Source organism: Psammomys obesus, unplaced genomic scaffold (genome assembly GCF_907164565.1).
Source record: "Psammomys obesus unplaced genomic scaffold, mPsaObe1.curated_primary_1811, whole genome shotgun sequence".
In the NCBI taxonomy this organism is placed as follows: domain Eukaryota; kingdom Metazoa; phylum Chordata; class Mammalia; order Rodentia; family Muridae; genus Psammomys; species Psammomys obesus.
The window spans coordinates 36010238-36025087 of NW_026596079.1; the positions used below are offsets into that span (position 1 = coordinate 36010238).

At 40.1% G+C, this 14850-nt stretch overlaps 1 protein-coding gene across 6 annotated transcripts in view; it reads right to left on the reverse strand.

Moving 5' to 3' along the window:
- Positions 1-14850, reverse strand: part of Oxr1 (oxidation resistance 1) — a 432963-nt gene that overhangs the window by 209109 nt on the left and 209004 nt on the right. For all 6 annotated transcript variants that reach the window (XM_055626276.1, XM_055626277.1, XM_055626278.1 and 3 more), the window contains one exon: positions 10020-10216. In XM_055626276.1, the coding sequence (XP_055482251.1) occupies positions 10020-10216 (197 nt within the window). The remainder of the gene's footprint in view (positions 1-10019; positions 10217-14850) is intronic.

Here is a 14850-nt window from a genome sequence, read left to right on the forward strand (position 1 = left end):
GAAAGAAAGAAAGAAAGAAAGAAAGAAAGAAAGAAAGAAAGAAAGAAAGAAAGAAAGAAAGGAAGAAAGAAAGAGAAATTTAAAAAAGAAACAAAGAAAAAAGACACTTTAATTGAAGAAGTATGGACTCATTAATAACTAGGTTTCTCTCTCTCATGTTTGTGTGTGTGTGTATAAATGTTTTTATTTCCCCAGATGATGTGATGAGATGAGAGCCCTACCAAAGACTTACTAATACATGGCTTGGGCTGAGCCCAGAGCATTCCTATCTATCTCTAGGCCTATGCCTGGAAGTTTCTAGCCTGCATACAATCTAATCTTCTGCAAGCCCTGACCTTGAAGGCTTCAGCTTCTAGCCTCCATCTGTTATCTCAAGCCTAGAGTGTTTTCAGTCTCTGAGACTTATTGCTGAATAAGCTCACCCTTTCTAGTTATTTCTGAGCTCTGGCTGACTGGTTCAACTCAGCTGTATTGGCTCAAAACTCCTCTTCAATATGACTGATTCAAACTGGTTTCTCTCAGCTTCTCACTAAATTGTTTTGCTTGAAGCAACTGCCTCAGCACTTCTGCACAAAGTCAACTGCAGTGAACTGAATTGTATCGTACTCAACTCCCTCTCTCCCACGGCACTGCTCTTAAGTAGCTTCTGTTTCCTGTCTGTTCTCTTGAGAGTTGGACGTATCCTATCTCTGACTCATTTTGTCATTTTTTGGTATTAAAGGTATGTATTAAGGGCATGTCTGTATTCCAGCCAGATAAATCAAAGGTGTGCATTTGTATTCCAAAGAGAAGGATTAAAGGTGTGTGGCTTCATTGGAGCTGATCACACAGACCTGGATGTGAATCCTTGCCAGAGCAGCCATGTTGCTAGATTAAAATTCCTCTCTCTCTCTCTCTCTCTCTCTCTCTCTCTCTCTCTGTGTGTGTGTGTGTGTGTGTGTGTGTGTGTGTGTGTGTGTCTATGCTGGCATATGTCTTTCTGGGTACACATGCACACACGTATGTACAGGCCAGAGATTAAGCCTTAGAAGAACCTATCTGTCTTATCTTTTTGAGTCAAGAGTCAAAAAGTGTTGCTGGGACTCAGAGCTTGACAATTTGAATAGACAGGCTGGGTGGTGATCCCCAAGAACCGTCTGTCTTTGCTTCAGAAGCATTGGAATTACAAACACATAGCACCTTGCTTTGCTTTACATGGGTACTCTGGAGTTGAGGTCTTATGCTTGCACAGTAATCACATTACAAAATTAGACAATTCCTTAGCCTGCTAGTGTTCTGTTTAAAATCATGTTTTTAGCATCAGTGGTTAGGATCAGCACTTGAGAAACTACTCAATGAGATCTCTGCCAATTATATAACTTTATTTTTATTTATTGCAATTTATTCACTTTCTATCCCAGCTGTATCCCCTCCCTCACCCCCTTCCAATCCCACTCTTCCTCCCTCTGCTTCTCCCAAGCCCCTCCCCTTCATCTGAAAACATATCAGATGTGGGCTGTTTAACCACTGGGTCTCCTACTTAAATTTTTCCCTTCTATTCCATATATCCTATGATCATGAATAAGGTATTCAACTCTTAAGGATGTAACCCCATAGAATGCTTCATAGTGGAGATGATATAATTTATTTTCCTGTAGAAGGATCATAACAAGTTAGTGCATATATGTTAGATATCCTTAAAGTTGTTCAGAAGCTAAAAGAGAAGAAGATAGTAGAAAGCCAGCTGGAGCAAATCAAAGAGAAGTCCCACATTACACAGAACATAGAATCTTGGGGATACTACACTATGAAGCACTTGGCATGCCTCATTGCAGAGCTGGAGTCTGTAATGAGGATGCAAAGTAGGCAGAGCGTGGAAAGGGAACTTCTATAGAGTGTCAGCTTCCTCTTGATAGGAATGAGAGACACTGCATGATTTTCAACATGGGGAAAAAGAGACAAAATCTGCATAGATCAAGTTAGAAAGCCTATTTCATGAGGGTAGGACCATGGAAACTTTATTATGCACACACCAAGTTCAGTAACATTTATTGAGAATGTGTACATTTCAGTAAATATTATAAGCATTCCATTTATACCTCAAAGCAACCCTTTTCTGATTGAAGACACTGAAGTTTGAGACCTTAACTACCCTATTTGTGATCAAATAGGAGCAATAAGGCTAGGAGGAGCAATAAGGCCCAACTTAAACATCCATTTGGGAAGTTGAATTTCTTTTCACTAATTTGCTGTTGTGAGCAGGAAAAAAAACAAAACAAAACACTGAATGGCCACATTTCAACTGTCAACTGATAAAATCACTTTAAATTTTTGCAAATCTTAACTTTCTATACTACTCTGAAAAAATCTATAGCTAATTCTGAAATTTGCTATATTTTCTCTTATATTTAATTTCAGTATTCTCCATCCAGCTAAATCTGTAAGGTTATGGGACAAATTAAATAAAGACAATTAGGCATATGACAGCTCTTACATATAAAAGAGTTTTATTAGGTGGAGATGGAGGGAGGGAGAGCAGGGAGAACAGAGAGAAGGGAGAGCAGGGAGAGGAGGACATGATGGGGGAAAAGAGAGGAAAAGAGAGAGAAGAGGAAAGAGAGAGAAGGGATGCCTCATAGAGCAAGGGAAAAAGGCCAAGAGGCCAGGAGCAAGAGAGACCAAGAGAGTGACCACGTGTTGGGCTGTCCCTTTAAGGAGCAAGGTAACCATGCCTTCCAGGTGTGGCCACCTGGCCTGCAACACATGATGACATCATAAGTTGCTAGGCAACTCAAAAGCAGGTTTTGTTCCAAAATCCTAACAGAACCTGCATTGTTAGAAATGAAGAACAAGAACATTTTCTCATCTTTCCCTGAAAACAATACTGGGTGCTTGTAGGTTGTTCAAGTGCCATTGAATCTTATTTTTTTATCTTTCTTTATGCTACAAGTATTAATTCCATTAGTCTTTTTATAAATTAATTCTATTGGAAAGAAAATAAAAGACCAACTGCTGTAAAAACCCATTATTAATACGCCACGGCCCAGTAATTGAAACAAGCCTAGCTGATATCTCAATGAGAGATGAGATAATGTACCCTCTAGAGTGTTCAAAAACAATTGAATAATACTCAAACACTTTTTGCACGAATAACCTGTCACCCTCCTCCATTAACCTCCTTTATTGGTTTTTAAAAACTACCATCCCTTGACTATGCATTAAGATATAATAACACATTCATTGCCCATCTGCCTTGCTAGAATAAGAGCACACGGCAGTGAATTTGGCCTTGTTTACTTGTATCTTCCCAGATCTTTGGATGTGGCTTAGAATATAATAGGTATTCAGTAAATTTTTACTGAATTAATAAATGAATAGATTCATAAGAAAATAGACATAAGTAGAAAAGTTTGAGTTTTACATACATTTCCCAGATAAAACTAGAATTAATATTTATGACTTTAACTCGAAAGGCTGAGTACAAGGAACATCGAGTGATCGGCAATAGATTGTCTCTAACCAGGATAAGGTTTTGGAGTGAGATTAGTTTAGGAAAGAAGGCCAAGCCTCATCTATGAGAAGAACTGCCTGATACTAAGGGGTTGGTAAGCTTCCTGTTCTACATGGAAACCTGAAGCCAGGAGGACAGAATCTTTGTTGAAAGCAAGTTCAGAGGCACAACTCCAAGAAGTCTCCTGATATGACCTACTTGAAAACCCCTGGACAGAAGAGCTTGCGTCTTTGACATCCCCCTCTTCTCCCCATGAGGTTGCAGGTAGTATTCGCACAGCCTAAGGGATAGTGGGGGACTCTGCTCCCCTGACTACTTATATGGTCAAAATAAGAAGGTAAGGGCAACAGGCCATTACAGAAACTAAAGGCAAGGGTGGTGGTGGACTCTTGATTTGCAGAACCAGGAAAGATCCTCTGCATGTCTTCGCAAGCTGATGTGATGTCTGAATCTTTACAACTTCACAGCTCTCTAAGCCCATCTTATTCTGCTGGCTTCCTAGTTCATTGTTCCTCATGAGGGCTTTGATGAGATTCTGTCTTGCATTCCCCCCCCCACACACACACACTGTGTACTGACACCACCTTAGATGCCCTCTTGCCCACATCCGTCCACAGGTGAGGATGATGACTCAGGTGAAAGCAGGGCTGGGTATCTTTTTGGCTCCATTCTGAGAGTCCCTGGTGGCGGCGCTTTCACACAGCAGCCACTGATCAGGATCAGCGGTTGTTGTGTCTCACCAAATGATGGAGCACAGACACATCAGCCCACGAGCTGTACTAATTCCTGTCTGGGAAGTAAATGTCCTGTAAGTGTGGAAAAGGTACGAGCTCTTTAAGCAACCTGACAATGATATATGAGTTCTAAGACTCCAAGCGCAAGGAACAAATACATCAGAGTTCCCCGAGCCCTCCAGGGCGTGATCACTCATGTTTTGAGGCGGTATGCATAGCTTTCTTCACTACCTTCATGCCAAATCTGAGAAAAAAGTTCAGAAGTAAATACATATGGTTTTCTGAGTTAAGAGCAGTAGGCTGAACAGAGAATTACAGCTAAGTTTATGATTTATTTCATGTTCTTTAAGTGGAGGCTACGGTTTCAAAGGATGCATGCGTCGAATACATACCATTAACCTGTGGTATATTGTTGAGCACGAAAAAAACTTGAAACAGAAAAAATTCATTTTTCATCTACTTACCGTTAAACTAGTCTACTGAGGTAATGCTTATCTTATTATTTTAGTTCTAATTAATAATTCTAAATTTCTCGAAAAAAAATTAGTTTTAGGCTTTGGAGGTTCTCTAACCAGTTCAGCGATTTTTTTCCCCCAAGGTTTGGGCCACAAATAAGTCATTAACAGGCTATGAAATCAAGTTAGTGAGTTGAGATTCTATTAAAAAAAACAAAATGGATTGAATATAAAAATATCAGAGAATAAATAAGCAAGCAAATAAACAAACGAATAAGAAAGAAAGGAACGAATGAACAAGTAAACAGAGGCTTGTGTTGGTATTTGAGCATGTAATCATTAAAGGTGAGTAAAATTTGTCAGACATGTCAGAGTAAGGCAAGCGGCCTCTGGAGCCAAGGGTGGACCTTGCCAAGCAACCAGCAAGGAGGGCAGGAGCAGAGTTCTACAGCAGCGAGGACTTGAATCCCAACAGGAAGGAGCTCCAAGGCACATCTTTTCCTAATCCAAACCATGCGAGGGCCCTGCCTAGCCTGGGTGCTTACTTCAGCCTTCTGACACCCTGAACAAAATCCCGGCGGGGCCACATGCCGGCCCCTCCACCACCAGCTGAAAATGCGCAGACACACTCATTTCCTCCAACTCTTCCACTGCTCAGCTGAAAAAGTCAGGGCCAAATCTAGTCCCCTTTGTAAGAAAGGTCGACAGAAAAAGCTCTGGCCTGAGACACACTACTGATCTGGTGACTTCTTTTAACTTCTTAAAAGTTCACATGAAGATGCAGGTGTTTCATAGAGACAGAGGGTGGCTTTCCCCCTACTTATTCTAAATATGTGAAATTCAATTATACCTATTCAAAGAATGGTTATTCCATAAAAAGTGAGCTTACGTGGTTGCAATTTTTATACAATGTTATGTTTAATAAACGTCTTTTATTAGGATTAATTAGGACATAAGGCAGGCATGTGTACAAAGAGAACATTTCTTGAGGTTCTCTCAGTAGGACATAGGTACTCTACAGAAGATTGAAAAAGATAACTGAGGACAAAAATCAGTTTCTAGAGAAGCTATTTACACTTCCGGTTAACCTAAAGAGGCACTTCAAATTGTTCTAGCTCTTGTTAAAATCGAAAGTTCTTCTAGCTTGACTCAAACGCAGTGATAGTCTGTGGAGTGGCATAGATCAACTCTGTTGTAGTACTGCACTGTGCCACCAGAGGGCTCCCTGGGTTTTTCAGTTGTGCAAACTGAATTGAGATGCTGAAAGACACCTTTCAAAGAAAGGGCAGATTGGCTGGAGACGGGGTTGAGTGGGATATTTTCTTTCCGTGAGCTTATTCAGGACACCTCCTAGGATGTCACTGCTCTGTCATCCACTGAAATATCTCTGGTCAACTCAGCAGTCCTGTTCAGTTACAAAGTTGACTTTTTTCCCCTTAAATCTCTAAATTTATTTTTTTAATTTTATTATCATTTATTACAATTTATTCAATTTGTATCTGGCTATGGCCCCTTCCCTTGTCTCCTCATAATCCAATCCTCCAACGTCTCCTCCCAATCTCACCCTCCCTCCCTCATCTCCTCCCATGCCTTCCCCTAGTCCACTGATAGGGGAGGTCCTCCTCCCCTGCCCTCTGACCCTAGCCTCTCAGGTCTCATGAGGACTGGCTGTATTGTTTTCTTCTGTGGCCTGGTAAGGCTGCATCCCCCAGGATGAGGTGATCAGAGTTCATGCCAGAGGAAGCCCCCCTTACTAGGGAGCCCACTTGGATACTGAGTCTATGGACTATACCTGAGCTGGGGTTTCTCTTAAGTGCTAACATATCAAGTGAATTTTGTTTGCCGAGCCTATCATCTATGGCCCCTTCCTTTGCTTCTTTTAGACATGATTCCTCACCTGTAAGGACAGAGCATAACAGTGTTTGTGGGGATTACATGAGACAGGATATGGGCACTTATCTTCTGGAATGTGAAAGTACTAATACATACTGTGAAGCCTTGTCACGGTTGTCACCCCAATACATCTACAGTTAACCAAAGCCCAAGTGGATGGTCCACCTGTGGGCCATGTCTCTTCATTTGATCTTTCGAGATGGGAAGACCCATCCTAAGTCCTAATCTTATGAGCTACATAATCCACTTTAAATCTGGGCCACACCTCCTGGTGGCAGCCTAGCTAATATTTGCTATTTGCCTGCTTGTCCTCACTCACACCAGCCCTCACTCCTCCCCTGGCATCAGAGCCTACTTCTTCAGAATTCAGGAGTACACTGAAGACCAGCTGAGACTCCACCCAGCCTTGTGGACTGAACAGCCAACCACTGGATTCTTGGACTTTCCAACAGGAGACAGCCATTGTTGGAACAGTTGGACCATAGCCTGTACGCCACTCTAATAAATCCTCTTTAAATATATATTCTTTCTGTTTTGCTCAAGAGAATTATAATACACATGAAAACTTTAAAATGCTGTTGTTTTATGTTAAAAGTACTTTCATGAAAGGATACTGAAATATATTTGTTTTATGAAATGAACTTTCAGTTACATACTTTATATATTTTAACTTAAAAATAATGTTTTGGGGGCCAAATTAGAAGAGAGGTTATATATACACAAACTTGAGAATTCAAATTCAACTAGTTCAACACAGCATTTATGTGTGTCATTGATACTGATAATAAATCAAACTGTTGCAAATTCATTAATTAAAAATTTGCCATGAGGCTGGGAAGATAGCTTGGGGGAGGAAGTGTTTGCAGTGCAAGCACCAAGGTTCAGATACTCAACACCTACACAAAAACCAGGTGTGTGGCGCATGTCTGTAGCACTCCCTTAATGGGGTAGACATAGCAGATCCTAGAGCATTGCCAGTCTTGGTGAGAGATAAAGAACAAAAAAGGAAGACACTTGAAGTCAACGTCTGGATTTCCATGTACACACATAGTTAAGGACACCCAGTACACATGCACAAGCTTGTACTCACACAGGTAAGAGTACCTAATACAGACATGCATACACACGAAGGCACACAAAAAATAAGCAAATAACTCTCTCCCTTGTTGTCTTACTTAGAAGGAATATTACATTTATAAGATAAATTTTATTACCTGAAGGCAAAACACTCACTCTTCATAATCAGTTCATAAATGAGAAATATATACGGTTGCATCTGTGACAAAAGTCAGGAGTAGGGATCCTGGCAAACAGGCAGTGACAAAAGCCTTACTGGACTTTCTGCTTGATTCATCTTTTGAACTACGCTAACGTAAGTTTTGAAAGTGGAAATATGCAGCTGTTGGCTGCACTTTCTTCGATCAATCAACAGTATCTGATGATAGATACCCCAAAGAACACCAGGCTTCCTACCTGTTAAAAAACAAGCCTTGAAAACATTAATCAGGCCCCTGAAAGACTATTCCTAGCAGTGTATCAAAGCAGATGCTGAGACCCATAACCAAATCTTCGGCAGAGTGTAGGGAATCATATGAAGGAAGGAGGAATTAATATATCCTAGAGAGGACAGGGAGCCCCACAAGGTCCAAATATATCTGAGCACAGGGGGCTTCTGTGAGACTGTTTATCCAACCAAGGACCATACATGGATATAACCTACAACCCCTGCTCAGACATAGCCCATGGTAGCTCAGTATCCAAGTGGGTTCCCTGGTAAGGGGGACAGGAATTCTTTCTGACATGAACTCATGAGCTTTCCCTCTTCCCTGAGGGAAGAGCAGCCTTGCTAGGCCACAGATAAGGACATTGCAACCATCCTGAAGATACCTGATAAGCTAGGACCAGATGGAAGGAGAGGAGGACATCCCCTCTCAGTGGACTCGGAAGGGGGCAGGGAGGAGATGATGGAGGGAGGGGAGGACTGGAAGGAAAGAGGGAGAGGGCTACAGCTGGGATACAAGTGAATGTATAAAATTTTTTAAAAATAAAAAATATTTTAAAAAAGAAAACATTAATCAGAACAGAGGAAAAGACTGAGGACGAAAACTTGCAGTGGAAGCAAGGGAAAGCATTCTCAACTGGCGAATTCTGAAACAGCACCCATCCTCCAGGAGGCATTTTGTCAAGCTTGAAGAAAGCCATGCCTTAAAAGCAACCAGAACATGCTCTGGATTTCAGAACTAGAAACCTACTTTCCTGGCTACAATGTATAGAGATATACAGTCTAAAATACCTGACAAAAAGATTGTAATCTTCAGGCAAACACCCCATATGGAGGATGGGGGGTTGTAGGTGCCAGAAATATTCAACTTCCTTGATAGCATTTTGATTAACCAATGTCCGATTCACCACTACAGAGACTCAAGCATGACCTAGTTGCTGCAAACAGAGGAGCATCAGGACCAAGAAGCCATCCTCCTCTTCCACCCCCAGGCTACCTGCTATGTAGCCAAGTACAAAACCCTTTGTCTCATATTTACCTGAAATATTGGAAACTGTTATTGTTGAAAATAATTTATTCAAAGACCTGCTGGGAACGTAGGTACACAGACTTTTCAGCTCAACTTACTTAGTCCTGTTATGTAACACTCTACAACAAAGTTCAAAATTACTGTAACGACTAAGATCAGAAAGAAGGAGAGGAGGACCTCCCCTATCAGTGGACTTGGGGAGTGGCATGCATGCAGAAAGGGGAGGGAGGGTGGGATCGGCAGGGGAGGAGGGAGGGGCTTATGGGGGGATACAAAATGAATAAAGTGTAATTAATAAAAAAAATAAAAGATTTAAAAAAAATTACTGTAACGATTCTGTCTGGGGACATAAGAGCACAACTACAAGACCTTGTTCACAGCCTACCACTTTCTGATATGATTACTTCTCAACTTCATCTCCCCAACCTTGGCATTGTGAGGAACCCAAACAGTGCTCCAATAACTTGTTGTTCCTCAGAATACAATAACGTTCTCCCTTCTTAATGGCTCCACCAGAGGCTGATGTCAGCCACTGTTTTTACAACCTGACAGAACAGGGTCAGAGACTTAGAAGCCCAGAGGGAAAATGAAAAGAACAAAAGCAAAATATAAGAACAGTGTGGGCTGAGGATAGCTAAAATGAAAATAGTAACACACGAGGTAAAAAATTGAAGACATTTCTCCTGCGTTCAGATATAGATGGCCACTGAGCCCATTTTTTTTTCAACATAACTTTGTTAAGGTGTCAGTAGTTTTCCATCTTCCATGTCCCTGTTTGACCACGTAAGAAAATGTCCACAAAAGCCATCATAAAGACACACACTTATGCAACAAAGAATCATTTAACCAAGCAGATCCTGCACTTGCAAAGCTGTCCAAGTGGTACTGGTTCACTTATAAAGCCCCTGGCACTCACCAATGGTGTAGAACCTCTTGAGTTCACTCTTCCTGGAAGGATGCTTCTGAGTGTTTGCTGAGTTGTTCTGTTCTTCTTCGATGATGGGAGTCTTGGGTGCCGGGGGCTTGCTGGCCTGTGGTGCTTGCTTTCCTGCACCACCCAAAGGGTTGAATCCTGGAGCAGTAATATCCACTGACTGGGACTTTTTCTTCAACCTACAGACGAAGAACACCACACAGTGTGACTACTGACTGCAGAGACACTAGTTGCATGTTTATCTTCGCCATGACCCTTTTCCCCAAGAACTGTCACTATCCTTCCATTCGTTTATTCCCCTGTGGGCTTCTCTTTTTATTCTTATTTTTTAAGATTTATTTATTTATTTTTTATGTCTATAATGTTTTGCCTGCATGTTCCCCTGAACGCTAGAAGAGGGCACCACTGAGTTCAATTCCTAGCAACCACATGGTGGCTCACAACCATCTATAATGACTCTATTTTTAGCACTAGAATTATATTTGGTCTTTAATTAGAACCTACTATATTTAGAAGGTAGAAAATTTCTCTCTAACATTTTTTCCCTCCAACATTTTAAGATAATATAGTTAAAGAGGCTTTAAGCCAAGCTGGCTCAGTGGTTAAGAGCACTTGGCTGCTCTTCCAAAGGTCCTGAGTTCAATTCCCAACAAACACATGGTGGCTCACAACCATCTATATTAAGATCTGATGCCCTCTTCTGGCATGTAGGTGTACATGAAGTTAGAGCATTCATATACTTAAAATAAATAATTTTTTAAATAAATAAATTTTAAGAAGAGGTTTAAAGCCAATAAAAAAATCTGTCTAATCATTTTGAAAGATTCATTAAGATATATCAACGCATAATGTGACGAAGAATTTTTATCATTTTAGTGATAGCAAAGAGCAGATGGTGGTCACATGAAAGAGATGCATTTGACCCAGCATTGGTGGACACACTCACACACAGAACGTTAGAAGCTACGTCAGGGAGACCCTGAGCTTAAGGTCAGATTGGACTAAGCAGCCAGACATGCTTTTGATCATTGAATTTACTTCTAAAAGGAGTACTCCATTAAAATTTAGTTAAAATAAGTAACTCCAATTCAGCAAAATAGAAGGATATGTTCTGGATATGCTCATACTTTTAACTAATATATTAATACTTTTTCTTTCTCTTTCTCATGTGTCTGGTGTGTGTGTGTGTGTGTGTGCGTGCATGTACACACACACACAGTATGTGTGCTGGGGCAGATGCACGAATGTGCAACTGTAAGATACGCTGACATCAATGTCTTCCTCGATTGCGCTCCCACTCAATTCCTGAGACAGGATGTCTTGCTGAACAAAGAGCACAGAGACTCAGCTGGTCTCATCTTCCAGCTTGTCCCAGAGGTCCCCCATTCTTGCCTTTCATGTTTTGGAATTGAAGGTGAGTATCCATCCCTCAGCTGGATTTTATGAAGGTTTTGAAATCTATGCCCTGGTTCCCATACCTTCAAGGCAAGGGCATTCTCCACTACCCCATCTCCTCAACTCCAACTTCTAACATTATGTCAGTAATAAAGCTTATAGCATTCGCACCATCTCTTCCCATGTCCCCAGTAACAATAAGGGCTTTGCCCCACTCCTACATTTTCAAGAGGAGATGAGGCTCAATGGGAAAAGTCAACTGTGATCCACAAAATGATTTTTTGCACTTCTGTAGATTTTGGGGTTGAAAAAAATTTCTGGCAAATGATGAGTTAAATTCAAACATTCAAACATTTTAGGCTATGCAATTAATATTATTAGGCCTTAAGCTTAATTTACAATTAGCCCCTGGTATTTCAGGAAGTGGATGTGCCATTTTAAAAAGTACTTAGTTCCCTATAGCAAGTGTGGCAATCGTCCTCATTGTTTGATTATCACACCTAAAAACTTGTAATTTCCCAAAAATCATGCGTTCACTGTATGTTTAGGATTTCCAGAGCCAGCTTCTACCTAATGCCCCAGTGTCAGAGCCTGCTCAGCACTGGCCAACTGTCTACCTTAACGGTGGCCTCTGAAGACATGGGCCGGGGCAGCTTTCTGACATTCAGCTAAAGGTCTTATTCATAACTTGCCTTCAGTAAGTTTCTACTGAATTAAATATACTAGAACAAAAACCTTAAAGAGGAATGTGTCCTATTAATACAGTTTCATTAATGAAAGCTGTATAATGAATTTTAGTCAATTAATTATCACTGATTATGATTACTGTTTTATTTCCATACTACCTGTGTTACTGTCATATGCATGAAAATATTTCAATCAAATCAGTGACAAATATATGTATTCAACAACATTATTCCTGAGACATACAGAATGAAAGCACATTGTATTCAGAACACATGCAGGACAGTGGCAAAAAAATACAAAATACTTGTAACCATGGTGATGAGGAGTAACTGGAAGTCCCATGTTCCAGTAGGAGGACACTTGTCAAGATCACATTAGGAAAAATGTCTACCCATGTCTCCTACGGTCTAAGGTATGTATCTTTATATCCCACCTAGAAGTTATACTTAAGAATATTCATACCAGCACTATTCATAATACACAGAAACAGAAAGTGCTATTAAAGTCTGTGCCATTGAATTTTCCATAGAAATGGGAACAGAGGTGTGTGGCTAGTCTAAGATTCTATTCATATAAAGTTCAAAACAGGTAAAACACCCTGTAGCCAGGGAAGCAGGTAGCCTGACTGCAAGTCTTCACCTCTCCTTCTGCTTCTCCAAGTCCAATGCCCCAGTCTCATAACCAGCTCTGCAATAGTACATCTGCTGCAGCCTCCCTTCCCCAACACATCCATCTCCTGCAAATCCCACGGGTCTCCCCTCTAACCTCACTGCTTGCATTCCCTTTTCCCAGGCCTAAGGAAACTCCCAGTGAACTCACAGGCCATTCTGACTGGGACAGCAAGTAGGCTAACTGCAACTCTTCATAATTTCCTCCGTTTCTACAAGTCCAAACCTAGCAATACTGCAGATCTTCTGCTGTGGCCTCACTCACTGCTCCCATTCCCAGGGGACTAATTAAGCAGTTCTTGGCAGACCTTTCTGCTTTCCTTCCTTCTGTGAATCCCCTGAGCCACATCCTTGTGCCCATTTCCATTCTGGGGGTTGGCTCCCAATACCCAGAACGCAGAGTGGCATTACCTGTCAGGACCACAGAATAATTTCCTAGCAGGCAACACTCAGCCATAACACTCTCCTAAGAACTAGAGAAAAAAAAAAAACAGAAATAAAGAACCAAAACATTCACCCAACAAAGACAAGACCAGATATCAACACCTAGAATTACAAGCTTCCCAATACCAGATGCCTAATGAAACTATATACAAAATTGACCACATACTCAGACACAAAGAAAGTCTCAACATATACAAGAAAATCTAAATAACTCGATACATCCTATCTGAACACCATGGATTAAAGTAGATATCAACAAACCGGAAACCACAGGAGCCTTACAGACACATGGAAACTGAATGACTCTCTACCGAATGACAAATGGTGAAGGCAGAAGTTAAGAAAGAAAATTAAAGGACTTCAACAACTGAATGAAAATGAATATACAACAAATCCAAACTCATGGGACACATGGATTAAAGCAGATACCAACAAAAATAGAAACAATAAAAACCTTAAGACACATGAAAACTGAACAACTCTCTGCTGAATAACAAATGGATTAAAACAAAAATTAAGAAACAAATTATTTTCGACAACTGCATGAAAATGAATACACAACAAATCCATACTTATAGGACACAATTAAGATGGTTCTCAAAGGAAAGTAAATTCATAGTACCAAATGCCTACATAAAAAAATGAAAGAAATTTCATATTAGTAATTTAACAGTCCACCTGAAAGCTCTAGAACAAAAAATATATAACATCCAAAAGACAAAGAATTTATAAAAATCAGGGCTGAAACCAATAAAATAGAAACAAACAAACAAATAAAAAATACAATCAATGAAACAAAGAGTTGGTTCTTGGAGAAAATTAATGAGATTAAAACCCTTATCCAAATGCAGACATAGAATATCCAAATTTACAAAATCAGAAATGAAAATGGAGACATAATAACAGACACCAAGGAAATCCAGACAATAAAAAAGAAAGAACTAAAAAAAAAACTGGACTCTACCAAAATTGAAAAGCTAAAAGAAACAGATAATTTTTTTCAATATGTATCACTTACAAAAATTAATCAAGATCAGGTAAACAATTTAAATAGAACTATGACACCTAAGGAAATAGAAGCAGTCATTAAAAGTCTCATAACCAAAAAAATGAGCGGGGCCAGATGGTTTTAGCATAGAATTAAACTAGACTTTCAAAGAAAAGTTAATGCCAGTACTCCTTAAATTATTCCACAAGATAAAACAGAAGGAGCATTGCCCAATTCATTTCATGAGGTCACAGTTACACTGATAGCCGAACTACATAAAGACTCAACAAAGAAGAGAATTGCAGACCAATTCTCTTATGAATATATGAATATGTTTGAAAAAAATAACCTTAATAAAATACATGAAAACTGAATCCAAGGACACGTCAAAAAAATTGTCCACCATGATCGAGTAGGTCTCATCCCAGAAAGGCAAAGATATTCGAGCATACCTAAATTGATATATGTAATCTATAAAGAAACAAAAAAATGGAAAACACATGTTAATCACATTAGATGCAGAAAGGGCTTCTGAAAAACAACCCAACAGCCTTTCATGATAAAAGTCCTGGAGAGAATAAGCATACAATGGAAATCCCTCTGCATAATAAAGGCAGTTTACAGATAGCCC